General features: G+C 42.4%; 4 protein-coding genes across 7 annotated transcripts in view; 2 read left to right on the top strand and 2 right to left on the bottom strand.

Moving 5' to 3' along the window:
• LOC133953903 (transmembrane protein 266-like) overlaps window positions 1–8,488 on the bottom strand; it is a 41,060-nt gene extending 32,572 nt beyond the window's left edge. Inside the window, exons 1-2 of one of the 2 annotated variants that reach the window (XM_062388065.1) lie at window positions 7,423–8,488; window positions 5,614–5,748 (exon numbers count right to left, since the gene is read on the bottom strand). In XM_062388065.1, coding sequence (XP_062244049.1) covers window positions 5,614–5,627 — 14 coding nt within the window. In that variant the 5' untranslated portion in view covers window positions 5,628–5,748; window positions 7,423–8,488. Of the gene's footprint in view, window positions 1–5,613; window positions 6,527–7,422 lie in introns of those variants that run through there. The other variant, XM_062388074.1, reaches the window with a different exon arrangement.
• Window positions 8,489–8,594: 106 nt separating this feature from the next.
• Window positions 8,595–15,639, bottom strand: fbxo22 (F-box protein 22). Its single transcript, XM_062388054.1, has 7 exons — window positions 15,426–15,639; window positions 15,058–15,190; window positions 14,613–14,700; window positions 13,752–13,850; window positions 11,695–11,847; window positions 11,430–11,595; window positions 8,595–10,895 (listed from the first exon to the last, which is right to left on the bottom strand). Exons 1-7 carry the CDS (start codon window positions 15,554–15,556, stop codon window positions 10,502–10,504), a joined length of 1,164 nt encoding a protein of 387 aa, XP_062244038.1. The 5' UTR covers window positions 15,557–15,639; the 3' UTR covers window positions 8,595–10,501.
• A 2,184-nt stretch (window positions 15,640–17,823) lies between these two features.
• On the top strand, window positions 17,824–19,982 carry ddx28 (DEAD (Asp-Glu-Ala-Asp) box polypeptide 28). Its single transcript, XM_062388042.1, has one exon. It carries the CDS (start codon window positions 17,952–17,954, stop codon window positions 19,665–19,667), a length of 1,716 nt encoding a protein of 571 aa, XP_062244026.1. The 5' UTR covers window positions 17,824–17,951; the 3' UTR covers window positions 19,668–19,982.
• A 3,085-nt stretch (window positions 19,983–23,067) lies between these two features.
• The window catches only part of tln2a (talin 2a), a 91,523-nt gene continuing 86,789 nt past the window's right edge, over window positions 23,068–27,801 (top strand). For 2 of the 3 annotated variants that reach the window (XM_062388030.1, XM_062388005.1), the window contains exon 1: window positions 23,068–23,219. The gene's annotated coding sequence lies outside the window, so the exon portion shown is untranslated. Of the gene's footprint in view, window positions 23,220–23,500; window positions 23,651–27,801 lie in introns of those variants that run through there. The other variant, XM_062388021.1, reaches the window with a different exon arrangement.

Here is a 27,801-nt window from a genome sequence, read left to right as displayed (position 1 = left end):
GTCAGGAAAAAAAAGAGGTGGATAGGAGAGGAGGATTGGGCATTGGAAAAGGGGATGAATAGGGAGGACTACATAAGAAAGACAGGGGAGGGTTAGAAAGACTAAGTATGCAACAGAATATAAAAGAAGAGGAGATGGACACTAGGCTGAAACCAAAGAGCAGGAGAAGAAGAGTGGGGGCTTGAGGAGAACAGAAGGAGTGGAGGAGTGGAAGTAAGATATGGAGGTGATATGTAAAAGTAGGTAGTGGTAAAGGATGAACAAAAAGTGGGACAGTGGAAAAGACAGTGGAAGTGTAGAGGTGAAAGAGGGGAGATGGTACCTCTCTTTTCTCTTTTAATAAATGAGAAAATAAGGAGAGGAAAAAAAGAACATGCAGGATGAGGATAACACCATCAAGTCTTAAGATTAAATGAGAAAGTTTGTCGTTGAATCATAGAACAAGTACAAATATCAAATTCTCACCTATCAACCATATATGCTACGGTTCGTCAGTCGGATACTTCGTTTTCACATGGTATTGCAGTTTATTCTCTATTTTGAGTGATGACTGAGAAACGCAGAATAAAAATATAGTGTTTGAAATGTCTGTGTGGATGTGGAATATTAAGCAGGAGCCAGTTGCTATATGCAGATACACCTTTTCCAGTCATCTTCAAAACTGCCGTGACAGAAAACAGAAAGACTCTGAGTGACCTCAAAGGAGAGGAGGAGATGCACGCCATCTGACAGGCAGGCCGAGAGATATACCTTTAGGAAAGGACGGACAGGCGGGCAGATGTAGCAGATAATCCCACCAACACACACACACACACACCACAACCATGGTGTGTTTGTGTGTGTGTGTGTGTGTGTGTGTGTGTGTCTGTGTGTGTGTGTGTGAGTGTGTGTAGGGAAATTATGAAGTCATGCCAACAAGGATGATCAGATCTTAACTCTCAGGGTGACCGTAACACTACATGGGACTTCAGGCCAGAACCTAACAATATACAAATTCCAAGCTAACAAACATAACATTTCTTTCACGTTAAATAAGGACGCAAATCATACGAGCACGTGTGAAAACAATCTGGAGCCCACTTCTCATTTCTGCTTTAAGCCTGCATTAGCTTCCATTAGCATAAGAAGTATACCCAATACCCAAAACGGTAAGTAGTCGAGTTGAATTATGGGGCATGTACTTGCTAGGCTTTGACCATGGACTGCATATAACGATGGATGACCTAACGGGTCCGAAAGGTCGAGGACTCATATCTGTGGGATCGTGATGGTATCTACTGGGCAGACTTTGGCTCCAATTGATTAACCCTTAATGGTGGCATTCAGCTCCACAACCAGTATAAAGTCTAGTGATTCTTTATACTGATATACTGATGTAAGACTAGGCTCCTTTAGATAGTTGCTGAACACAGTCTCTCATCACTGCATATATTCAACAACAATATCTTTTGTTTTTCATTAATAAAATTCCTCTGCATTCAGGGAAAAAAACATGTTATTGCAGTTTGGTCCCAAGAGCTGCTGCCCTCATCCCAATATTTCCCTTGACCAGACGGTCTTACCTATCTGTGAAGATACGTATATCTACTTATGTTATCCCAAATATAGTCACAAGAGGATGTGATGTCGTCAATTAATGTAAAATGCAATATGTATTATTGTAATAAAGCTAATGTTAGATTTTTGAGTTTCCATGGGAAACATGTATTTGTCCGTCTTCAGCAATGGCATTATTTCAATCATTTTAACCCAAATTAAATTAAGTTAAATTTTAGAATAGCTTAGAAGTAAGGAGGATTGCTTAGAAAAATTAATAATGATAACCATAAATCACTGGGAGGCAATGTTTCCCTTATTAATAAATTATCCACTGGCTGGTATCACTTCTGTTTGAAATGAAAACGTTCCATCAGAAGATTCCTTGGAAACATTTCTATTTCGAGTGCCTCTAAAGAATGATCCCCACAACCTTAAGCGCATGAGACGTGTCATTGTGTGTCCCACTTCAGTAAATGAATGGCAGGACTAGTATGTTGTTGTTTTGTGACTAATTCCTGAACACGTGTTTTTTCTAGGCAGAGAACTGATTCCCTCTCTGAGGCTGTGGTCGTACGGTGTGATGCCGCGGTGGTTCGGCCTGATGGGTGTTTTCAGTGCACGTCTCCTGCACACAACACCTCAGCCAAACCGCACCGCTCATCACTCTGCTCCCAAACAATCAGCACATAACTACTCATGACAGACACAAGCTGTCCGGAGTCCAGCCATCAGGACTGAGTGACCATGGACCAGTGCAATGCTGAGCAGAGTCAGCAGCAGGGCTAGTCATGCAATTTGAGTAATGTGTGATGTTTCACTAACATTCTGTTCAATTCATAACGTAATCAATTACATTTTTTATCAATTTGAAGTTATATTAGTGTTGCACATAGCTATCAGAGATTTCAGACTCATTTACTGTGACTGCATCGAAGTTCGTCCTATTCCATTGTGGAATAATGCAAACAGAAATATCATGGGGCTTTTCCACACCTATGTTTTGTAATAATGTTAACATTTACTAGTTAAATAATGACTTTAATTCACAATATCGTCAACAGCAAAATGCCAAAAGACAAACCAGCCTATGCCTCTATCCAAGGACAAACATAAATACAACATTTGCATTGTTTTAAAAAAACAACATTGACCTTTCTGCCTACCCCCGGTGTTCTTATTTAACAAAAAGTAGTAATTGCAAAATTCTGCAAAAAACATTATTTCATGGAAAGACTAACAAGACAGCAGCTGCAGAGAGAGGAGCACCCACAGGACAGGAGTGATATTCAGGGGGAGCAGGTTTCCCTGAGGGTGGCAGATAAAATTAAATAGTGGAGTGCAGCATTACGGGCCAGGTAGGAAAGGTCATCGTGTGACAAAAGTTGCTCAAGGGATTTCGGTGACCAAAGCAAAAGGTCACGTAAGTAACTGGGGGGCCGGCGGCGCTGGAGAATGTTATTGCTCACACAACAGGAAGCTTCACGTCCATGACCCTCATGACCCCTGTGCAACAACACAGACATACCTAATTATAAGTCTATTCCTCTGTTTAGAATGGATTTATTTTCATTCTCATGTGTTAAGTAAGTCTCTCCTGAATGAAATGCATTAAGAGTCTGAGCTTGACGATCTAAAGCTTTGGCACAACACTGAAAACAATGCATGCTCTCTGCATTTTGGAAAACTTGATATTTTTCTGGTGTTACCGTCTGTTTCACTGTTGGTTTAATTCTACGAGTAGCTATTCTTTGAGTTCTAATCTGGAGTCAGAAGCAGATTTTTTTACTCTTCACTTCAAACATTCTTATGTTGGTGTGCTTGCAGTAGCATCATGAGCTAAATTACTTTCTTACTGACTGTTCTGAGAGCAAGGTAACGACAGTGAGTAATGTTTGTCTTTGCTGCTGACGCACATGCAACATAATCTGGATTTTACATCAAAAGATGAAGATGAGGCAAAAGGAAGTTTGTCGGGGGATTTTACTACAACTGTGAAACCAGCAGAAAGAAAAAAAGAATACACTTTCCTCAGTTTGGCATTCTCATCCTCGCTGTTTTCACCTTCTGGTCTTTTCAAAGCAAAAACACGACTTAATGTATGACACAAATGTTCGTGTTGTGCGACTATAGACCTATCACGTCGACAGAATTTACAAATGGCCTCGGGTAATTTCTCCGAACACCGAATTCAACTTCCAGAGAAAGTTTTATAATGTCATGGCAGGGGATATTAATGAAGTCTGCCAGGCACATTAGCTCATTTATAATATTACAGATTAAACTATGATGAATTGGTGGACTGCACAATGGACTGTTCTGGCTCTGGTGTGACCAGTCCCTTATCTGACCTTTACAGATACAAGCTGGAGACGACGCAGGAGACACGGAGACCCTCGTGGGGGCAGGGAGAAGACAGCAGACGTACAGCAGCCTCCTTTAGAGCGCAGAGGTCCATTCACCTTTTTTAACAATGTGCCAGTATCCAATAATAGATTATTTAAATGTCTATAGACACATAAGGGAGCGTGGGCCTTGATAGACTTCATGGCTGAGAAGACGGACTTCTGTGGACTTGTGAAACGGACTTTACAGACGGGCTTGTTTCCTCTGCACTGTATTTTTTTGCATAAAGTGAAAACAGAGTTTATTCTGTATGTTCCCTGTTGCATGTTAAGTATCGTGCGGAATTCGCAGCAATTATTATCTTGTTAAACAAATAAGACAGATCTGCTCGAAATGGACGACATACAGTATATTATGATCAAATAAGGTTTGAGGAACACTTTATTGACATAGGTCATACAAAGAAAGTGAGAATTCAGATTAAGGTTTGTTGGAGTTGTTGAATGAATAATCACCCACAAAGAGCAGCAGCGAACCATGGACGACCTTTGCTCGATGTCTTCTCAAAGAACCTTTGTAATGAAGATTTAAACGTCACACAGGATGTCTCAAAAATCCATTATTTCCTTTTATAAAACATAGCAGCTGTAATGCACGTCATGGAGATCCTGTTCAGTCTTGAGCTGATGCCTCATATGAAAAATGACTTGGAAATACTTGGTTGAGTGATGCACTTATATCATGTGTTTTTACAAAGCATTTCCCCTCAGACACTGGATGATGTGGCGTCACTGCTGAGGAGCGGAACTGGTTCTCTCATAAAAGCACAAACGCAGCGATGATTCGGGGCTATTCATCTGGGTCAGGAGAATAAATGCATCCAGTTATGACGAACCAAATAAGAGGGTCATGCTATACGCCAGCAGAATCACGTGTGGACTGAGGATAATGATTTACATTACACCTACTTCACACACACACGCACACACACAAACACAAACACACACACACACACACACACACCCACACACACACACACACACACACACACACACACACACACACACACACACACACACACACACACACACACACAGGCTACAGCACGTTCCCTTAGTGATACATCAGCTGTTCTCACATGGAGGGAGCAGATTACAAATGGACTGCTGGGAGAAAACTGGAGGTGGAGAGGGAGAAGGTGTTAAGTTGTAATGGTTAACAATCAATACACCACAGCAAGGGCTAACATAGCGACCTGTGTTCACGGCTGCAGAATGGACCCTCTGTAGTCGGGGGCTTTGTGCAAGGGTGTTTGCTTGAATCTGTGTCTCAGTGTGCGCCTCAGTGCGTTTAGCATTCAGAGGGACGAGGGTCAGAGACACCTCAACTGTAGCAGCAGCTGACTGAATAAAGGTCATTGTTGTAGGAGCGGAGAAGCAGACATTTGGAAACGGTGAAAGAAAGGGGACTGACTTAAGAGAAAATGAGATCAGAAGATGAGAAAAGCAAAGGCGTGCTGGGAAAATGAGTATAACCCATAATAATAGGCTTCACATCTAAACAGCTCTTGCATTATTTCCCCTGTGCATTTCTGACGCTTGACAGAATGTTTTCATTGGTTAGACTTATTTTTCCTGTACGTGGTTTGGAGTATGAAGAGGAGGAGAAGATGAGGAAGAGGAGGAGAAGAGGATAAGTGACATAGTGTGCCACTATGTGGACTGTACTTACTCAGCATTGGCCATGACGCTGGGTGATGGAGAAATGAGCGACGTGGTGGTTATCACAAGGTTTCCACTCGGTTCTGCCTGTTTGAGCGCTGCAGTTTCACCTCTTCACCTGATGGACGCTGCTTTCATGTTGAGCCTGTGAGGAACATGCTTATTAACATGTGAAAACTTCAACAGCAGCAATACTTAATATGGAGGTAGAGGTATGAACGACTGCAAATTATTGGGAACAGCTAGCAACTAATGTAGTTTGAATCCACCTGGCATTGAAAAAACATTCAATTGGAGCTTGTTGATTAAAAATATACATACATAGGCCTGTATGTATAATCATATGCAGACATTCATGTAAGTAATGAGCTTGCTATGTGATCATTTTGATTTCAGAGCAACAATAACAAAATACAGGAATCAGCAATAATGAGAAAACCAGATAATGTGAAATAATATAATGAGCCATATGAAGCAAATTTTGATTTGTGAATGTCTTATACAAATACAATTTGAATGATAGATTGATAATAATTAAAGGGAAAAAAGGAGAGACAACCCCTCAAACAAACACCTCTTTTTATCAGTTCACTTGTGTTAGAGAACCAGAGAAACCTAATTCTTTCTGAATGGAGCGTGTGTGTAAGGTCATCCAGCCACATCTTGGAAGAATAGGAACTTCTTTCTTTTTCTAATGCACGAAGAGTGGCTTCTTTGCAATGATGAGACTAGGGGACATGAGACATTATTGAGAATTGCTTAGCTTCATAACTATCACTATATCTGGTACCTCCATTGTGAGTGGCTCATGGTTCTAACTGAACTTGAGGTATTTGAGATGTTAACTTGAAAAACACTGATATCTTAACTTTGGGAGATTCGATCCTTGAAGAGGTTGAGTCAGGTTGGGTAATTCAGAGACTTGTAAAATCATGTGTTCAAAATTCCTTTGACAACCTGATTTATATCAGAGGTTAAGATAATGTTTTAGTCACTGTGTCAGTAACATTGTAATCACAAAAAACAATGAGTCCTAATTTGGAAACTGTGTGTATAGAAACCTCTTAAACTGAGGTTGTTCCTGCTTAGTGAAATAACAAAATAGTTTGACCAACTTAAAAAGAAAATTACTCCATTTGGTAACAAACTGACTAAAAAGGTTTGTTGAACTTATATTTAAGTTATATTCCCACAATGGAAAACTTTAATTTGAAAAAGAATCAAATCAAATTCTTACCCTATAAGGAAATTATTAACACATGGCAAAACAATTTTCGTTTTTCAGTGCAAGTTTATTCTACACCTTTCAGGATGATTTTGTAAAGAAAACAATGTAGTGAAATAGTTTTGACTACATCATCATCATAGCCTATCTGCTCTGAGGTGACTGCCAATAAGGACACTTGTAAAGGGTTTGTACATTTTTACACGGATATTTGACAGAGATATTAGACATAGAGACACCTCAACCTTACAGCTACATAGGCCTTTATACGTTTAACGAAACACAATGTCGATAAATTAAATACAAGTTAAAGTGTCAAAGTGTTCACTTTAGTCCCCCAAATCAACACCAAAACACAGCTGGAAATTCAATCATTACTTTTTTAAACGATATCCCTCTTGTATCTTACTCATCCACATAGTTGGGTACATTTAGCACATGGGAGGAAGATGGCTTCATCTGTCTCCATAGCAATAATAGCAGTTATGATCAAGCTGCACTGCTTTTCTTTGATGCCATGATAGAAACTAAGGTGATAGTATGGTGTGAGTGCTGCTCGCTGTGCATCTCATGGATTGGAAGCAGATGACCTACCTGTGTGAGATTTACATTGTTGGCGGGTTACTGTGCCTCCCCTGGCTGGTAGTGATGTCTCCCTCGGTGGTGTTGGTGGTGATGTGAGAGAGTGAAGCAGCAGCAGCAGCAGACTCACAGTGTGTGTAGGCTGCAGCAGCTCTCCTCAGCTCTCTTGCACTGGTCGAGCAGCACCACCGCTGCAGCTTGTGCCGCTGCTGCCTGGGCTTCAGTGGAAACGCGATGAGGGGCTGGAGCTCAAATGCAAGAAGAAGCATCGTCACTCGGCGAGATCATGTTGCTTTTTTTTTTTAAGTGATATGAGAGCGATTGAAGGACGACTCCCCCTCCTCCCCTGCTGAAGGCTCCAGACCCCGGGTCTCCTCCGCTGCTCCTCGGTGGAAGGGGGGGGGGGGGGGGGGGTATCCCCGGCGAGCGCAGCGGGGAACCCTGCGAGGAGGAGCTGTCCACGGTGCTGGAGCCGCGGCTTCTCCTCTCTTCCGTCCCCCGGGCTCCCGCAGCGGCAGCTGGGCGAACAAGAGCAGCGATCCTCAGCTCAACGCCACCAGGAGCCGGAGACTGACAGTAGCCAAGGAATCCTGTGACATTTTTTTTGCGTCGCTCCGGTCACGACATAACCAAGTCTAAAAAAGAAAAATCGCTGCGTGTACGTGCGTGTGCGTAGTTCCCCCCTACTTCTCCATCGAGGACCAATGTACTGGGGATAATCGCCCCGGATGCTTTATCAGCTTTACGCCTGGCAGGTCGTCCCTCTCCGTGTCTTGAGTGAGGATTTTTTTATGGTTTCCCAAAATAAAGATACTATGGGAATATAAATTACCTTCGCAGCAATTGGCTTAACCGTTTGTCATTCACAGGGATTAGCCAGTCGATGGTTAAAGCGCACATCAATCAATCGCCAGCGTCTCTGGCTTCATGGGAACACGCCTGGACGTGGGCTGCATGAGATGTTATAGGCTGAGGCTCAACATTTCAGGGCTGTGCGTAAAAATAAAGGAGAAAAAGCAGTGATGTGAGTAAAAGTGCAGCAGGCCTGTAGTTACTACCGAGGAGGGATGTGCATGACGCCGAGTGGACTCAGGATGTGCCTGGGCTAAAAGATGCTGCTGAGATGGTTTCAAAGAGTGTGTGTGGGGGGGGCACAGGAATAAACAAAGGAAAACCAGCAAATGTCCAATTGTTTGTAAATTTTTTATGGAGGAAAATGAAAACAGATGTGATTTGGCACATGTATAAAAGTGCATCAACACAGAAACAGGCATTGTTCAATATGCCATAAACTTAAAACATATTTTCAGTTCCTCTTCAGACACTCTAGTGGCCGACATGTACATTATGATACAATTTTTTTTTCTTAAAAAGGTATTGGGCAGTTCTTGAAAAAAACAAAAAAAAACATCCATTCTCGCAACGATCAGTGTTGCAGCTTTTTACAGAATTTACTATTACAACAGTTATTTCCAACATTAACAGCAACTACTGGGCAAAAATAATTGAAAATTGCACCTTATTGTCACCAGGACTTACTTCTAAGAGAGGAAAAAGAAAGACATCTTCAGTGACGGGTTCGTCCAGAAATAAATCTAGACATGAAAGTTTTACCTTTACATGGATTGAACTGCGACAAGTATTTTATTGGAATAAAGGATGTCTCAACCCATAATATCACTATTACAGAAAAAATAGTCACCTTTTGACTTTAGCAAAGCAAGACACTATTTACTTAATCTCCAATGACCTTAAACAGTTCTTGAATTTCCAACCTCCTTCAACTGTCTCCTTAAGAAATAGAAGAGATGTGACTAGTTTGAGGTGAAACTGAGAGTTGTTGACAGTCAGTGTCACTCACACAGCGAATAAATGTTCTTATTCCCTGTTGAATTTTTCTGTCAAGCTGCAGACTGGGAAGATGGAGCCAGTTCAGAAGCGAATCATTTTACAAACCAGTCCACATTTTGATAGGTCTGACAACAGAATGTTATGTAGTCCACACTTCATACCAGATGGTGGCAGTAATGCACCACTCTGTTGTGGGTTTGCTGCCAACAAATCTCAAAAAAGGTAAGAGGAAGTTACATAATGGAAGTTTGAGTCATTTCCATTGGAAAGAAATCACAGCCAACAGGATACTTATGCTTTGTTTACTTTTCATACATTTACTTTACTAAGTAATTATATTTTGCATTCACCGCTCAGAATTCCCAGCTGTAGCTCCTCCTGCAGCTACTCATACTGCTAGGGGAGCAGCTCTGACCAAAACCGGATTTTTCAGTATACATTTGTGGAACCGGTTCTAGATCAGGCCCCAGCACTGTGTCAGTGACCAATAAGCCTCACAGCCATCAGGAAGTAGATGGTGGGAGATATGACTTGACACGTGGATAAAAAAAAAAAGTCACAGTGAATCCCCTGTGCCCTACTGAACCAGGGTAGATAGAAATCTTGCGTAAGAGTAATCATTTTTAGGCTAACAAGTTTTCCTTATTCTTGGTAAGGCAAGTGTAAAAACCTTAAGAATAAAACCTTAAGGAGGAGAAAGAGCATTCAAATCAAGATGACCTTGATTCTGTGAAAGAAGAAACACACTCTTCATACTCACGTGAATAAAAAAGTGCCTTTGCTGAATCAACAACTATAATAGTAGCTTGGGATACTCAAGTGTGTATCATTTACTCACTTGGAAAGCCAATAAACCATGAAGTTCATATCCGAGGGAGAGAAAGATATGCCATCAGTGGGTGCCGAATTTGAGAAAAAATATACACATATTTTACATGAGTACTGAATCACAGCTGAATTTAAACATAGATGATCAGTATGTCTTTCTTGGGGTCCTATTTGTGAGACTCACTCAATATTAATATAAAGCCTTGTTCACACATAGGGGACATCATTTACCAAATGATGCCAATACATTGATGGTCGAAGGGTTAATTTCCTTTGCTTTATGAGCAGACAGAGATATTCTGATCTGTAATGTGACTAACATTTTGTGCAGAATGTTCGTCGTTCCCCAATGCGGTTGCAAACAGGAGTCATCTCTTTTCCTGTTTCTCCACCGTTTCTTCAGGTGGACCAGTCAGCCTAGATGGACCAGGGTCATGACTGTAGTGTACTCGTGCTGCAGACTGTCCGTTTCAGTGTCGCACAGCGTGTAGTCGTCTTTGATGATTCGGTCACAGCCAATCTCTCCGTTGCCAAACAAGCCGAAGAGCGGGGTGTTGGGGAACACCTTGTGAAACGCGTCGGCCTCTACGTTGTTCTGGTTGTTGTAGTAGCTCTGGCCTCTCCCCACGCAGGCGAACATGAACCCCAGGGTGTTCCTCTCTGGAATTTTGGCCGCCTTTAACCGTCGGATTGTGGCTTCTGCCTCCTTTGGATTGCTGATATCCTGGTCCAAGAGGACAGATGCCCCCTGCACCTTAGGACCACTTAGCGCCAGACCCACCACACCGTGCGCACCCTGGCTACAGCTACAAGAAATGGGGGGGATAGGAAAAGTGTGAACATTGCAAAGAGTAAGCCATATAAATGCTGCTGAAAGTTAACCTGCAGCATTGATATCATTAATTCAATATACTTTACTGAGGAGATGGAGAATGTAAGTGACAGTGAAATATTAATATAAATTTCCAAAATGGAGTGAGGCTGTATCCTCTGTCTTCAACTTGTTGGTCCAAAAAATAAAAGACGTGCACACAAATCGTCCCAATAGCCATTCACTGCAGGTTCACATGACTGCAGTTAACTCAGGTTTTTAATCCCCTCTGGCTCTGATCAGCATAGACAGAAATTAAATAGCCAAATAAACGGTCTTATTTTACAAGACAGTGAGGTGAGAGGGCGCTTTAGCTGGCGTTGCGTTTGTGATGTCTAGCATAACGCACCAGGGAAAGAGGGAGAGGCAAACTCCTCTACTAGCAATGGGAAAAGGGGTCAAGGTTTATGTTTTTTAAAAGAAACTTGCGTTTACGTTCTATTATTGGTTTAGAAGAGGTAACGCTCACCATTGTCTGAGAGGAGAGAAGACACTTTCCACCAGGCCTCCAGCGATGAGAGCTTTGCTCTTTGACAGCTGCTCCAGCAACTGGCTGAGGAAACGTGCTCCTCCAGGTTTATATGCCTCATAGACAAACAACAGTACCACACGCAGATCTGGGTTCTCAATTAGTCCTGGAGAAAGCACAATAAACACAGCACTGATACAAAAACAGGTTCTGACAGACTTCACAAGATTTAGTTGATGTTCTGTTTAAATGAGTCTTCACTCACCTGCTTCTTTCAGGGCACTTGGAGAGATGGACTTCTTACAGAAGTGAAAGGGCTTGATGTGCACACCCTCCATGCTGGGCAACATGATCGCAAAGCCCGCCTCCCCTTCCTGGTGCTCCTGAGGAGGATTGGAGCTAGGGCCAGTGGGAGTCACTGCACAGAGACATTAAGGCACCATTCAGCAGCTTATTTTTTACAGTCCCTGACACAAGTCAACAAAGACTGCTGAAGACCTTTTATTCATCTATGACCAAAAATACATAGTTGACCTGCACACATATAATATGCTTTGTCTGAGTAAACATACTGTTGTGGTAAAACTGTTTTCATGAGATGTTTAGCTAAATAAATATATTTGTAGAATGTGGAGGGACTTGGCCAGTGACTATTGTATTTCTGTTCAGATCAATTGAAAGAACCTTAATCCAAGAGTTTGTTACTGCAGTACTACTTATAACAGACTGCAGAGAAACAGCCTTAGCTTTAATTAACAACTCATAGTTCCTAAACAACAACATTGTCAACTAGCTAAATCAAATTCTGAGGAAAAGGTTACTAAATATCTTGACAGTGCTCGTGAGGGACAAGCAAAAGGAACCATGGAGAGCTGGGAACCAGCACCTAATGGCCATTAGAAGTACTACGGCTCAAAGAGTGGAGAATAAATCACCAGTCAACTAAAGTTGTGTGTAGAGGAGGAGATTTTTGTTTTTATTATTTAAATATTGAGACCGTATACGCCAACCACATAAAAACACAACAGCACAAACCACAGCCAGAGCAAGGACCAGACATTTACATAAACATCAGGAAAATCAACCCACAAGCTACTGTGGAATTTCCCCATTCTTAATCAACATCACACAATCAAACGCACTTGTGAACAGTCTCAGAGTTAGCAGGCAGATGAGCTGCCATGCAAATGAGAAAACATCAGCTTGTTACTGCATACATATAAAAGATCCCAAAATTACATGATGAATGAGCCTCATTCACCACACACACACACACACACACACACACACACACACACACACACACACACACACACACACACACACACACACACACACACACACACACACACACACACACACACACACACACACACACACACACACACACACACACACACACACACACACACACACACACACACACACACACACACACACACACACACACACACACACACACACACACACACACTTTCTAGGGTTTACAATCGTGCTGAGGTATAAACTGATGTAAAAAAAAGAACCTACAATGAGCAAACACTACACAGTATAACGTAATTTATCCTACACCATGTTTCAGGTTATGGAATTCATAAAGGATTATGCAGAAATACGTGTGCAGGTGAATCATAAATAATATTTTTAATACTGTGCAGCCTCACACGCATTGTGCATAAATGATTAGATGTACTCGAGGCTATTTGGAAAATCTATTACAACAAATCTATAGGTTCAATCCTATTCAATCAAAGGTTTAATTCAATTGAATTCGATTTACGTGATGACCCTGCGCTGACCCTAAACTGCAATACCACAAAATGAGTGTTATCACAAACCGCCACGGCTGCCATAAAACCTGATAGACGACAGGAGCCTGATAAGCTATCATCTTGAGGAACGAGAACATGCTGATGGAGAGTCGCTTCTCCTGAGGGTTGTGATTATATGGAGAAATGGGGAGCACAGCACCGTGCAGACAAGGCAATCTATCAGTGGCAGCGGCAGGGAAGTGCCAGCCACTGCTGGGGCTTTCCAACAAGGCAGCAGTAGCATGGGGGATTAATGTAGAGTCTCTGTTGCTGAAAGGTGATCTACGCCTCCTAGCTGATCTCAACACCTGGCTTATTTCTTATTATTTTTAGAGATTCTAAATAGTTCAACAGGATAGGATCACAAACATGTACCACCACAAAATCTGAAGCTCATTTAAGAAACATTTAATGTTAGTAATGGGTTCAATGACTCTCTGTATGTGGATTTAGAAGTACATATTTTTTATGGAAGAAAATAAGAGAGACAGAATAAGAGGAGAACACTTACAGACTATTCCTGGTGTAGCAATGCCCATAATGTCACAGCCTTTGGGGAAGAGCAGGTTCATTTCTTCGACTGTGTCTGGACTGTTGCGAGTCTTTTTTGCTTCAGAGAAGTTGAGGGGAAAAGAGTTAATGAATAAGGTCAATGTGTTATATTCTGAACATTTCAAATCATAAATTAAACATATTTCAGGAATTCAAAAATATCTCTGGAGTAGTACATTTTGAAATAAATGTACCTGCTGAGCACGTTTTGTTTAGCAATGAGACATTAAATCTACTTTTCTTTCTTTTTCCAGAATATAAATTTCCATTGAATACAAACACAGTAAATAAAAAATTCATGAAGATGGTTATGAAAACCAATACAACAAGTTTATAAAAAAGCAAAACTGAAGCTATACAAAAGGTGTTCTATTACGTCACACAATGCTACCAATTCTTTCCCACTAAAATAAACCTACTAGTTTAACTACAAGCAAATGTCCAACTTGTCGTGTCCCACCTTGTTTTAAGTGATGGGGTCAAGGTTTATTTAACATGATTACTCCTGAAAATAATGGCTACCATACACAAGAGTACATCAAATCAACCAGCATCATAATACAACCAGCTCTGCAGCTGACTTAACTGATTCTGTTTACATTGATCAATTTTCCTGAAATGTGTGTTATATTTAACTGCTTAATAGATTTATTTCCAAGCCCATGTAAATAACATTATGTAAGTCACCCTCAGTGCTTCAATATGACATATGACAATGTAGCCTGTATAGCCACAGCATTTAGATGTTAACATCCTTAGTTACGACTAAAATTTATATAATATTATTATATATTATATATTTAAATTGTTAAATACCAACCTTTACTCTGTCTGTAGCAATAAGCTTGTCCAGTAAAAGCCTCACAGTCTACCATCGCTAAGACGGTTTTAGGCAGGAGAAACACGTTCTGTGAATAGGAAGTATCAAGAAACAGGTGTTATAAGGGTGTCAACAAACTGAACAGGCGTGATCTTTGAACATGACTGCAGAAAACATGGCCCCAACAATGAACAACATTGTGTTGTTCAGGGTTATTAATGGCTCCTGATTTAGCATCACCGTGACTGAAAGGCTACTGATTCAAATAATGTAAAACATCATATAAACATGCTGCTCAAGCTCAAACGTTTCTCTTACATAATGATTTTGGTTAAGTATTTCATCCAATAATTACTACCAGGATACATTATGATAAAATAAGTTTCCCGACACACTGTCTTCTCTGGAGTTACAGTCCAGAGCAGCCCTCTCTCAGTGTATTTACCTCCACCTCCTGAGCCAGGATGCTGCAGAGGGCATGCACCTCAGTGTCGGACGGTCCCAGGGCGGACACCCAGGTGAGATGCTGCTGGGTCCTCAGCACCCTGCGGGCACAGTTTCTCCACAGCCTGCAGACACTGAGGAGAACCACGAACAAACTTAGCTCCAGCTGCTAGCCAAACAAAATCTTGAACCGCAAAGTTAACCAGCTCATGTTTCTGTCAAGAATACACAATAAAAAAACACTACAAAGCGCCTAAAATGCACAAAGACCAGATAAACTGACTCATATGCTCTCCTGGTGTCTGCAAACATAGTTTCACTTCCCCTAGCGCTGCCATTAGCATTAGCTAACGTCACATTTCCGGTTACCTTGCGATCCGGAGCAGAGATTTAGTCGGTAAGAAGGTCAGAATCCGTTCCACCACTTCAGCGACATTACTGAGCACGTACGCGGCCTTGCTGTCTTGTAACTCAGCAGCGAAATCTTGATTTTCATCCATCTTTCTCTCGGAAGTCTCGAGATTTTCTCCAGCACGGCCGCCCAGCTGCGAACTTTCAACTCTGCTTCGCCACCGCTGCCGAGGCGCGGGGACAGGCAGCGCCCTCTGCGGCGAGGATGTGCTGCCGCAGTTTAGCTTCAAAAGGTTTATAAAGGTTAGTATTGATAACGAGCATTGTTGGATAATGTTTCCTATGACCGTGTCACAAGAAAAATATATTTATGGTGCACAATGTTTTGTTTTTGAAAAATATTCTAAAAAGAGTATATCTCATGTATCCACAGCAAAAGGGCAGAGTAGAAAACCTGTCAAAAGTCAAAATATATAAAGATACAATATAGACACAAGGAAAATAATACATTAACAAAGTAAGGAAGATAAATGTGTTACTAAATGGTTAGGCATTGGTTTAGATATATATAGATTAAAATTAAATTAAAAAAATTTAAAAAATGTAATCAAATTAATAAAATAAAATAAAAATAAAATAAATCCTGCGCAGTAAACTACTTATAGAGATTATTTATTTATTTTGTTTGAAAATGTACATAGTGTAAGAAAGTGTGCAATGAATAGGTGGTTGAAGCCCTGCCAATTTTAAGGGTTCAGTGTCTCGCCAAGGACACTTCGGCATGCAGATAGGGATTAGTGGGAATTGAACCACAAACCTTCTTGTTGAAGAATGATCACTCTACTGCCTAGGCCACATCATCTACTCGTTCACATGAGAAACTATGCACATTAAGAAGATGGACAAATTATTGTGCGTGTTTCTGTGTCTGTGTCATTCTATGCTTCTTTTGATAAACATTGCAGAGAAAACCATTGCATTTTAGATACTGGATGATTTAACATGCCTTAAAAAACTATTTTTAGAGAATAAACCAGTAGTTCACAACCTTGGCTTCTGACGCCTTACAAGAATCTCGGTGTGGGACCCATTTAATTTAATATAATTCTGAAAATTCATGCAAAACCTTCTAGTTTATATTCGGTTATCAAATAAATAACATATTGTTCACATCAACTAGCACAAGGAGTACTCATTAATCAAATCAAACCTCCGGCCTCCTGAACTTTTACTTTGAAGGTGAGCTGTCTCTCTGTCCCCCTCTGGATGTCCTCATTCAAGTTTAGCTTCTCAGGTTGAATTCCACTTCATGCACAGACCAGGTGAGGCCTCACTACTGCACTAATGTACAACAACAACAAATCCCTGGATCTTTGCTGCTTAATTTCCAAGCAGTCTTTTGTTGCTTGTTTCCATGTGATGTCCTGAGGCTGCCCCCTGCTGGCTGCTGGGTTCCTCTGCTGCTCTTGCTTGGTTTGTGCAGCTTGTGATTAACTAAAGTTGTCCATAAAAGAAAATCTTTATTATCCTTCAAGGATGTACAACCAGCAACCAGTGCATTATATAAATAATCCAATATGTACAATGTAAATAAAACACAATATAAAAACCCTATAGACTAAGTACTAGGGAACTAGACTAAGTACTAGGGAAATTATTAGATGCATTTATTAGTCCCAAACACATGCACAGGCACACTCATGCAGGTAGGGAAATGTAATCCTTGCTTTTGGACTCATCTGGTGCAGGACACACAGAGCAGTGAGTGACCATGTACGGCGCTCGGGGAAAGTCAGGCAAAGTCAGCAGTGGCCTAACTGAAGCTATGAAATACATTTATAATATAATATTTATGTAATTTTCTTGTTTATATATAGCTGAATTTATTTGTATATTAATCAGTTATGTAATTATTTGCATCCAGTCATATTTTTTCTTTCCATCTGGTAATTAATTATAATAAATTCACTCACACTAGTGTCTCTCGTTATTATTATTATTAGTAGTAGTAATGATATTATACAATATGCTTTACAAATTAAATATTACAATCATTAGGCAACAATAATATCAGAATAGAAATGTTACAGTTTAGAAAAGGTTAAAAATAAAATAAAACAAAATGATACAAATTGCCAGTAAGGTTAGCGCCAATATAACTTATATAACTAACAACTTTGTATGTAAAAGGTTAAAACATGTTTTAGAAATTTGAGGGTAAATTAAGATCTCCTGATAAACCACATTAACAATAATGATTATGTAAGAGAGATGACAGTGAGCTTATCACACGGATCTCGTCAAGGACATTGCCACAAATGTATGGTTTGTATGTTCTATAATTTATAATATTCATGTTGCGTTTCCTCATACGTCATCACTCCACGCCCACTTCACGTCATCCACACTCGCCGAAGAAGCATGGCGACTTAGGTGACAGGCGGCAGCAGATGCTAACGGGCTTACGGGGTTTTCTTTCCGTATAGAAAGTTTCCCAGTGAATTGAACTGACACCACCTCCACGTGTGAGTCGACCATTCTTGTATGTATGCGCTGACGAAGCGGATATCGAGCCGGTGGAGCGCCATGACGCAGTGTGTGAAGGTCGCCTCCGTGGCTCTCTGCTCGGGCAGGATCTCGTCCCCTCAGCTCCTCGCTGCTCGCTGTCGTGTTGTTTGCTCTGTCGCTCACGCTCGCTTCTGTCGGACAGCCTCTTCAGAGGAGATCGCAGTCATCCGTGTGCCTCGCTCCATGCAGAAGCTCGTTGACAGCGTGAAGCAGACACGAAGCAAGAACAAGATCAGCACCATCCGGGCGGGCAAGCTCCTGATCCGGAGCAGGAACCCGGACCTGAACCAGTCTGCGGGGTACCAGCTCGGCAAGTTTGAGCAGCCTCGCCTCTGCTCTAAAGGATGGAAACATCCCAAGTCGTTCGGCGACTACTTCACCATCAACAACACCAGGACCGTCGCTCCCTGTGTCACCGTCCAGGACGACGCAGAACAGAAAGAATCTGTGACCTTTAACAACCTCCACCTCTGCAGGGAGCTGGTGGAAGCGCTGCACGGTGTCAACATCACCCATCCCACCACTGTGCAGCAGCAGACCATCCCAAAGGTCATGATGGGTCACAATATCCTTTGTGCCGCAGAGACGGGCAGTGGTAAAACTCTGACTTACCTCCTGCCGGCCATTCACAGACTGCAGGTGGAAAAGGAGTCACAGGTGTACGCGGGGAGCTTGCACAAAATTCACACCCTGGTTCTCGTGCCCTCCAGGGAGCTGGCGGAGCAAGTGGCCGCGGTGTGCCGGACCCTGTGCGCCCCATTCGGCTTGCTGACGAGAACTCTGGGTGGCGGGCGAGGTGTGGGAAACATCAAGGTGGTCTTCAAGAACAATCACCCAGATATACTGGTGGCCACCCCAGGGGCTCTGGTCAAGGCCCTGCGGAGACGCTGCCTGGACTTTGGTGAGCTGAGCTTCTTTGTGGTGGACGAGGCCGACACCATGTTCGACCCCAGCTTCTCTGAGATGCTGGAGAGCATTCTGAGCTACGCAAACATCGCCAGCAATCCCAAGCAAGCAAAGGGCCCCGGACGCAAAGCCCAGCTGCTGGTGGTGGGGGCCACTTTCCCCGGTGGTGTCGGAGAAGTTCTTAGCAAGGTGACTGATCTCGGCAGCATGGTGGTCATCAAGAGCAAGATGCTGCACTTCCTCATGCCGCACGTCAAACAGACCTTCCTGAAGGTGAAGGGTGAGGACAAAGTCCTAGAGCTCCACCAAGCCCTGAAACTGCTCCAACAAGACAAAGGAGGGGGGGCTGTTCTGGTGTTCTGCAACAAGTCTGCCACCGTCAACTGGTTGGGCTACTCGCTGGAGGAGATGGGGGTTAAGCATTTACGTCTTCAAGGGGAGATGCCCGCCGCCGTGCGTGCAGGGATCTTCCATTCCTTCCAGAAGGGCGCGGTGGATGTGCTGATTTGCACAGACATTGCCTCTCGCGGCCTGGACACATCGCGTGTGCGCTTGGTTGTCAATTATGACTTCCCAGAATCCCACACTGACTACATCCACAGGGCAGGGAGAGTGGGGAGAGCAGGTGGGGTGGAGGATGGGGAAGTGCTCAGCCTGGTGACTCATCCGTGGGATGTGGAGCTGGTGCAGAAGATCGAGACTGCCGCTCGTAGGAGAACTACTTTACCGGGCATGAATTCTGAAATCAATGAACCAAAATCCGAAGTAATCGAGTTACAGGAGTAGGAGGCACTTGTAAGAAGGCGCATGAATGTAAAAGCTGCATGTGAAATGTACCATTGTGAGGTGTCAAGCCTGTTTTGTACAAACTAATGTATGAACATGGTACGATTTTCTGCAGAAAAAGTAAACTAGCACTATTTGCCCAAAGCAGTGTGAGGTTCAATACCTTTTGAAGCCATGTCAAGCCAAGTGTAAATAACTGTTTGTACAAATTATTTTGCTGAGCAGTTACTTGCTAAGACTTGTATTTTTTCAGCATCTACTGCAGTATGTGTGTTAAAATGTTTTCAATTCTAAGTAAAATCTAATTGCATTTTTTTATCTTGTTTTGTTTGCATCCACCATTTAATCTATTAATACATCAGCTTTGAGACTAAGGATTTCATGTTTAATATTATTAGAATTTATCAGCCAAATTCTTGATAGCAAACATGATTTTATTTAAGGGAGCTTAGTTCTGTTTTTTAAAGGTATGGTGTTTATATTATTTCTTCTTTTGATGCAAACACCTGGTTGGTGTGAAGTTAGTTGGTTAAATGAAAGTGGAAAATACTGACATGTAATGTTTTCTCTCTGGTCCCACATCCTTGCAGCAAGTTTCTTGGAAATCGATTTAGTAGTTTGACATACCAACAAACAAACTGGAAAGGGGGTAATTAATAAATCAGCTATAGTCACTGTCTCCAACAGGTAAAATACTGTGATACATTCTGTATAACAATATATAAAACACACTGAGTAAGTTTGCCGGCACTGCCTGCTACAACTTTACAACTTGTCTGTTACTTGTTTGTCCTACGTTAAACCAATGAGTGGAAAATTAATTTGAGAATAATCTGGAAATCTATTTGAATATCTTTTACCTCAGTGTTATTTTTTTGGTGTCACGTGTTTGGCCACAAGGTGGTGGCATTGTTCTGATTTCAGCTGTACAGTTGATAGTTATTTGCTTTATATTTAGTACAATTATCTCAGCACATGGTCACTAATAGATGTCCTATAGTCACCTGCTAGTTTTTGAAAGGTTTAGGGGATATTTTTGTTCCCACTACAGAATGCTTAATGTAACCTCAGCTGTAATCATTCACGTCCACTCAACACACTGAACACAGGGCAACACTTGGCATCTCTTCTGTTGATGTGGTAGGTCTGCTGCACATGAAAAGACTTTCCCCTCCTTCCATGCCTGTGGGTGCTTGTTGAAAGGAAACCGCAATCGTGTCAACATGACAATCTGCCATCAGTGAAGGAAATCTTTGGGATCTTATTTCAAAGGAACAAAATATTTGCAGTGTCTGCTGTTGTGGAAACGTCTCTCTCTTTTTTAACTTGTCAGCGTCTCTGTGAGTTATGGACAGATGACCAAAATCTCCCCCGAGCAGACGTTTCTGCCCGGAAACAGTGCATGCTCTTATTTTGACAAGGCTGTTTGTCATGCTGTCATGTAACACGCCTGATGATTTATGCTGAAAGTGCTTGTGGAAGTTTGAGATTATAGAAAGCAGACAGACCTGAGTGTGCTGCAGACGCAGGGACAGTGTTAACAGCTCTGATGGTAACAAGGGGGCTTCCAGCAGAATGTCTGGAATTCAGCTGTGATTGTCCTGCTCCTGCTGGGGTCAGAAACTGTCAGGCTTTGCCCCCCCCACGCCCCCGGGTTCACATTTCACCCAACTGTACCCTGACAACAAGGACCCAGTGTCCACTTATAGCATGTGGAGCAACTGTCGCCAATGCCTCAACTTATATTTTGGTCCTGCTTCAACCCGACTGACCCCAGAAAAAAATCTGAATAATTAAATACGTTATCAAATGTCTCATTTCCTAAAAGCCTCTGAAGTTGATCTTCAGCCACAGATCTTAGCCTGAAAGGGCCACTCCACCAATTTCACACATGACATCCAGTTTACTGGAACTGGTTTTGTGTTTCTGTGGCTCTGGGGCAGCTTGAGATATAGTAATACATAGTAAGTCTTTACTTTTATTAAGCACCCATAGGCAGCATACAAATTTAATTCACAGTTGTAGGCAGATTTCAATATTAACGTATTTATTAACAACTATAGGCCGACGTGAGGATACATAAGTGGAAGTTGGTGCTAATGGACAAAAGTTAAACAATTATATAAAGTGTTTTCACACGAGAGCTTATTATTGCTAACCAATATTGCACATTGATAAATGAGTCAAGATGTCCTTACAGCTGCGTGCAGCTACATTATTGCTTAAAATTAGCCATGTATTAAATGTTGGTATTCTATATATGAAACACAAGAGACATTTTGACTGGGTTGTCAGGTCATAGTTTGGAAACCCACTCGTGGTCCAATGTTCAAATTACAAACATGTGATGTGGAAATGCAAACCTTCCAGTGCAGATAAATCAGACACTGCAGTTTGGACTTTCCAGTAGTGGAGGAACAACCTTGTGTTCAACAGTTAAACTATCGAATCAAACTATATTTACATAGATTGTGGATTACTCAATAATGGAGAAGGAAGGATGTCATTTTAATTGGAGAAAAAACATATCAGACACAAATTTTAATTCAAGCAGTCTACAGTGTTTCTATGTATCTCTTAAAATATGTCAGGATGAATCTCCTCTGCATTGTCACTGAGGCTCTATGCTAAATCACTGGAATACTCATTTATGATGCTTTTGTGCGCTGGCAGAAATGAGTTTTTCTAAATTTCATCTCAAATGTATGAGAAGGTGTTTGGATGCCTTTCATTCTCTCTCCCTTCTTTCTTATGCTTTTGTCTATGAGTGTCTGTCTGTTTGTTATTCAGCAGGATAACACAACAACTACAGGTCATATTACCACAACATTCAGAGGAAGAATGCTTTCTGGGTCGAGAAAGAATCCATAACATTTTAGTACGGATTCAGCTTTCTTTCTTTATCTTTTTCTTAAACATTATGAGATAGATTTTTTAAACATTTTCGTTGATTTCTCAGCAAGCAATTCATGGTGAAATCTTGATGAAAAAAAAGGGCACGTTTAGTGGACTGATGTTTATGAATGTGTGCAATTTGGTGCAAATCAATAAATGTTCCGATCTAGTGGATTTAAATGTGGTTTCGTAATGGTAGTGTTGGATCTAAGTATGCCAGAGCCAGTTCTAGTTATTTTTATTATATTGCATCTACATTTAACGGGGGTCCTATTTTGCCAATTAAAAAAACGACATATGCTGAGAATGTCTCATGTTACGTGCTTTGTTTGAAGTATAAGAAATTCTAATCCATCAATGATTTGTAGTCCCCGTTGACATGGAGACCAGTAAATGGACTACAAAGCATGTGGTCCATTAATAATGACGCATTTCCTCTTTCCCACCGTAGGATTATCCCCCCCTCCTCATTCACACACTCACTCACACACACACACACACATAGACACACACACACACGGTCCGGCCCCTCGGATATTTGCCTGATCGCGGAGGAGGATATTTTTCCTGCCGAGCAGCGGCTCTGTGTGTCGGCTCATGTGCATCTTCTCCGGGCGGACCTGCGTGAAATGCTCCAGCACAGGACCTGATCTGAAGGTAGGTGCACAAGCCGCTAATCTGTTTATTGTGGTACACACACACGCACACACACACACACACACACACACACACACACACAGACACACACACAAATGTGTGTGTCTGACCCTCCTCTCGCTTTAGAATGAAACTGCACGGTGTGTCTGTGTGTAGGAGAGAGAGGGAGAGAGAGACCCCTGCGTGCTGCTGGATGGGAGTCTCTCTCTCTCTCTCTCTCTCTCTCTCTGTCTCTCCCTCTCTCCCTCTGCGTCTTCGCTCCTCCGCTCGCCCTCTTCTCATTGAATGACTCGCTGCCATAAGTTGTGCTCCGCTCGTTTCAATCATCCAAACTTGTGGAGCCTGTGATCGGGCGGACTCCCCCGGTGGCAGCGGCTCGGTTCGGGGTGGACTTCACAGAGCACGGGGCTGCAGCAGCAGGAGCTCACCCGGTGCGTAAAGAGGGTCTTTTTTTTCTCTTAAACAATTTGAACTGGCAGGATCGCAGCATGGAGCGCGTGGAGGCTCAGTTGGGTGGGTGGGTGTGCAGACAGAGTTCACACATGCAGGGCTGGGGGCGGCTAACCCCAGTTACACTGCACCGGCCGGAGAGGAGATCACACTCCGCCATGTTAACTTACCATCAAGCTGCCACAGGCGATTGTTTCCAACTTTTCTTTTTTACTGGCTGATTTTACGCGCAGCCTTGTCTGAAAGGCGCGCAGATAAATGTGCAATGCGTGGCCGCTATTGCTCCACCACACTGGTAGTCATTACCCAGCTTGTGTGTGTTTGTGTGTGTGTGTGGGGGGGGGGGACCTATGTTTGCAGCCGTGGGCGTTTATTCCCAGCGTGTTGTGCATGTGGCTGCCTTTCTGCCACCGTGCCGACCACGGCCAAGGAGATCACGAGACAGTGGAACATGATACAGACAATAATGCACGGTAACACTGCGGCACCGGGCTCTTGGCTGTACAGCACATTTGGATGAGCTGAGGATGGCTGCCACACCCCTTCACAGGAAGACCGGGGCGGCTCTGGTCCTCTGCACAGTTTATACCGATCACATGTCTCCTCTGTTTATTATTGTTCATCAACCGTGTCCTCACATCACTTGATTAATCACGTGCCAAGTTTGTGCACAGGGATAACTACAGCCTGTGTGTGTGTGTGCGTGCGTGTATCAGCGAGCAGCCAGTAAATTACAGTGAGCCCGTGTGCGTGTACTTGTGCTTATATCTTTTTGAGGACCATTTTCACCACATACATTTTTACACAGTGAGAACATTTTGGCCGGTCCTCACATTGTTATGGGCTTTTGGGGTTAAGTTCGGGGTTGATACATTTAAACAGACACATGTGTTGATAGGCACAGATTTATGTATCTGTGCCCCTCTGTTGTGTGAAATGCCCCTATAGGTTAGGGGACAGGAGAGGGGGTTAGAATGTGGAAAGAAAAAAACAAAGGTAAGTGAGTCACTAAGTTGACCTCTCTAGGGACCTTCTCCAGAGGAAATTCTGATCTAGTCAGGACCAGTAGACCTGATCCTAATGAGGCCAAATGTCATTTCCGAGGTTCTGGTTGAGGTTAGTGGTGAGATTTTGTTTGAGACCGTCCACAGTGTCAGTTGTGTTCTGACAAGGATAGCTGTGTGTGTGTGTGTGTGTGTGTGGCCTGTGATCTGGTTGGGAGGCAGACGTGACAGGTCATACGAGATGGGGACACCGGCGACGCAAGAGGTGGCTGCAAGAAGGGTTTGATATACGAGGATGTTTCTTTGGCAGTTTAATGAGCAAAAGTAAAACGGTATGTATTTATATCGAGCTTTTCTAGTCTGGATGACCACTCAACTTTACGTCACAGTATTACATTCACCCATTCAGCCCCCTCTTCTCTCTCACACACACACACACACACACACGCACACACACACATATACACACTCAGTTCGCCTTCCAGCTGCCTAGACCGTGTGTGTGTGTGTGTGTGTCTGTTGCCTCAGGAGCGAGCGCCCTGATTGTTACACATCCCTTTTAGGTGTGTCTCACATCACTCCTGTATATTAAGATCCATGTGGCAGACGGTGGCATTTCTTGCCGGGCCGCTCGGCAGTCATTAAATATATCTTTTTATCTCCCCCACAAAAAATCTATAGTTGGTAAAGGTGTGGAGAAAATTGCAGCAGCGAGGAGAATGTCATCGTTTCTTTAAGTTGCCCTTTGTTGAGATCTGTCCTTTCAAAATGGCAGCTCTTCGTCGTCTAATGAAGCCGCCTCTTGTTCTCCTGTGCTGATCAGGGACGCTTCTGCTTCATCTCTGTGAAAATGTCATTTTCTCAGGCCACATAGTTAAAGTGTTGCTATCTGCTCGGCGCTCATGCTGCTTGGTATGCAGCCCTGCCACCGGCGGCGGCACGTCATTTGTTAAACTGACCAAACTCTTATCTGGTGTTTCCCTGACACAAAACGGGCAATCAAATGCTTGTTTTCCCTCCTCATCATATTAGCGGCTGCACTGACCTTCAGTATGATGATACTTTCATTAGCAGTGTGTGACTAATCTTCTCAAAGCAGAGTGATCAACACATTCTCTCTCTATTTTGCAGCTGCTCAGTTATTTAGCGTTGCAAAGAGAAGCGATGGATTCCACACATGTTGAGACCACGTTATTGACACACACACATCCCAGAGAGAATAATCAACCGATACTGTGATGATGATGTTGCTCTGAAAGGCCCGAGGGGACTAAACCTCGATGGCCACGTGCGTCTGGTTCGTAAAGGACCTTCAAGGCCGATCTCTTCCGGTGGTAGATTCATCACTGATTTATTGATCTGTCTCTTTCACGGCATGGAAATAGGCCTCTGCTGTCACTTGTGAGCACAGAGAGGAAGTAATGAGCAGCCCATAATGACACTTTAATCACCAGAGGTACAATGCTAATGCACTGGACGGATGGAGGGGAGCCAATGGTTTGCTGTCAGGCCCAGCTCTGTGGCAGTTATTGCTCTACGTACAGTTTGTCTATCAGATAAAGTGACTCACACGTTACTGTATGCAAAAGACATAGTCAGATTGTTAGTAGAACATCTGGTTGTCAGAATCCCTTCACACTTGTTCCAAAGTTGCTCTGAAATATGAATAACCTGTTGTTAATACAGTAACAGCTTGCTGAAGGATCCTGGTCTTCTGTTCATGGTTCTCAGTGTAGCTCCCAGTTGGTCATTCCTTTTATTTATTTTTTATGGAAGTTGTTGCCGTGTTGATAACTAGGGTGTGTTTTGTTGACAAAACTGGCAAAATACTTTCTGTAGTTTGTTTATTGGAGGGATAATGGTCCTATGTGACTGAGGAGAACAGCTTTACTTGCAAGATTACTTTTCAGGGAAGGTCTCAGCAGACTCATGACCTCATTAAATCCTCAACACTTTGTGAATCATGTCCCATTGGACTTGCTGGAAATTAAGATAAAACTTTAATGATAAAAGTGAACAGATCAATTTATGGTTGCCGTTATTTGTAGATTGTGGGACTTTTTAGGGGACATAGGGGACTCCTCTGGACTCCCCTTTTTAGGGGACTTAGGGGAATCCTGAGTTTTCCTCTGTGATCTCTGACTCCAACCTGATCCCAGTGTTGTTGATCCGATGGGTCCTCTGAATAAGCAAACATGTCTTCACATAAATTAGCTTATGTATGCCATACAGGGCTTAAGATGTTCTTCAGCATTGCTTTTAATTTTAACTGTGATGTGTGAGAATTCTTCAACAACTGGATATATGTTATGATATTTTTGACTTGTGTTCTTGTATTATCCAAAATGTCTCAGAGAAATCCCTTGATCGATTCAAGGTAATGGAACATTTCATACTGGTCGCCCAATTTCCGGCATATCCTCTTAATACTGCTGGCTAGCCCATCCAGTGTATGAAGAGACCCCTAGAGGCTGATGTTACATATTGTTCATGCAACACAAACACACACACGCACACTTTCCTCAACCTTAGTGATGGACTGACAAAATTATCCCTCACATAGTGGATTCATCGGAATCAGACGGAATCATTTCATAACAGACGCTTATTTATATCCCTACAATTTTGATGAAAGTAAACCCCATCTTTGATGTTACAAATGGTGGACATGTTTTCTGCAATATATATTCAGTGTATTTACTTTCTGCTAATAACTTGGTAGTGGTGGAGTCTGTCCTTTCCACCCTCTAATCCTTTGAGTTTATTTTACACCATATACACCATTTATCTTTGATCTTTTATTAATGCACACTTGTTTTTACTATGTTAACCAAAGGTGTTTCTTCAGTTTGTGCATATTAAATACCTTCCAGAATGCCTTCGCGCATTTTGGGACTGTTCTGTGCTCAGTGCGGAGAGTGCTGCCGGGTGAGGGGGGGGTGTATGAATGGAGGTGGAGGAATGTCTGGCCTAGTTCAAGTTAACAATATCACAGAATTTCACACTTTGTTGTGACTAAGCCAAGGCATGTGTACCTTTTAAACATAAGAGTTAAATCACAAGATTCCTAGCAGGTCCTCCTGTGAGAAACAGAGGGCCCCTGTACAGGAGACTTTCTTGTGTGTGTA

This window comes from Platichthys flesus, chromosome 1 (genome assembly GCF_949316205.1).
Source record: "Platichthys flesus chromosome 1, fPlaFle2.1, whole genome shotgun sequence".
NCBI classification, from domain to species: Eukaryota; Metazoa; Chordata; class Actinopteri; order Pleuronectiformes; family Pleuronectidae; genus Platichthys; species Platichthys flesus.
The sequence above is the reverse complement of the archived record's forward strand: the minus strand, read 5'-3'. Positions and strand labels throughout refer to the sequence as shown.

Coding starts and splice junctions, on each gene's coding strand:
- fbxo22 (XM_062388054.1), bottom strand. CDS start 15,556: ATGGATGAAAATCAAGATTTCGCTGCTGAGTTACAAGACAGCAAGGCC. Junction 15,191..15,425: donor TCTCTGCTCCGGATCGCAAG/GTAACCGGAAAT, acceptor GGTTCTCCTCAG/TGTCTGCAGGCTGTGGAGAA. Junction 11,848..13,751: donor TGCTACACCAGGAATAGTCT/GTAAGTGTTCTC, acceptor GTCTCTGTGCAG/TGACTCCCACTGGCCCTAGC.
- ddx28 (XM_062388042.1), top strand. CDS start 17,952: ATGTATGCGCTGACGAAGCGGATATCGAGCCGGTGGAGCGCCATGACG.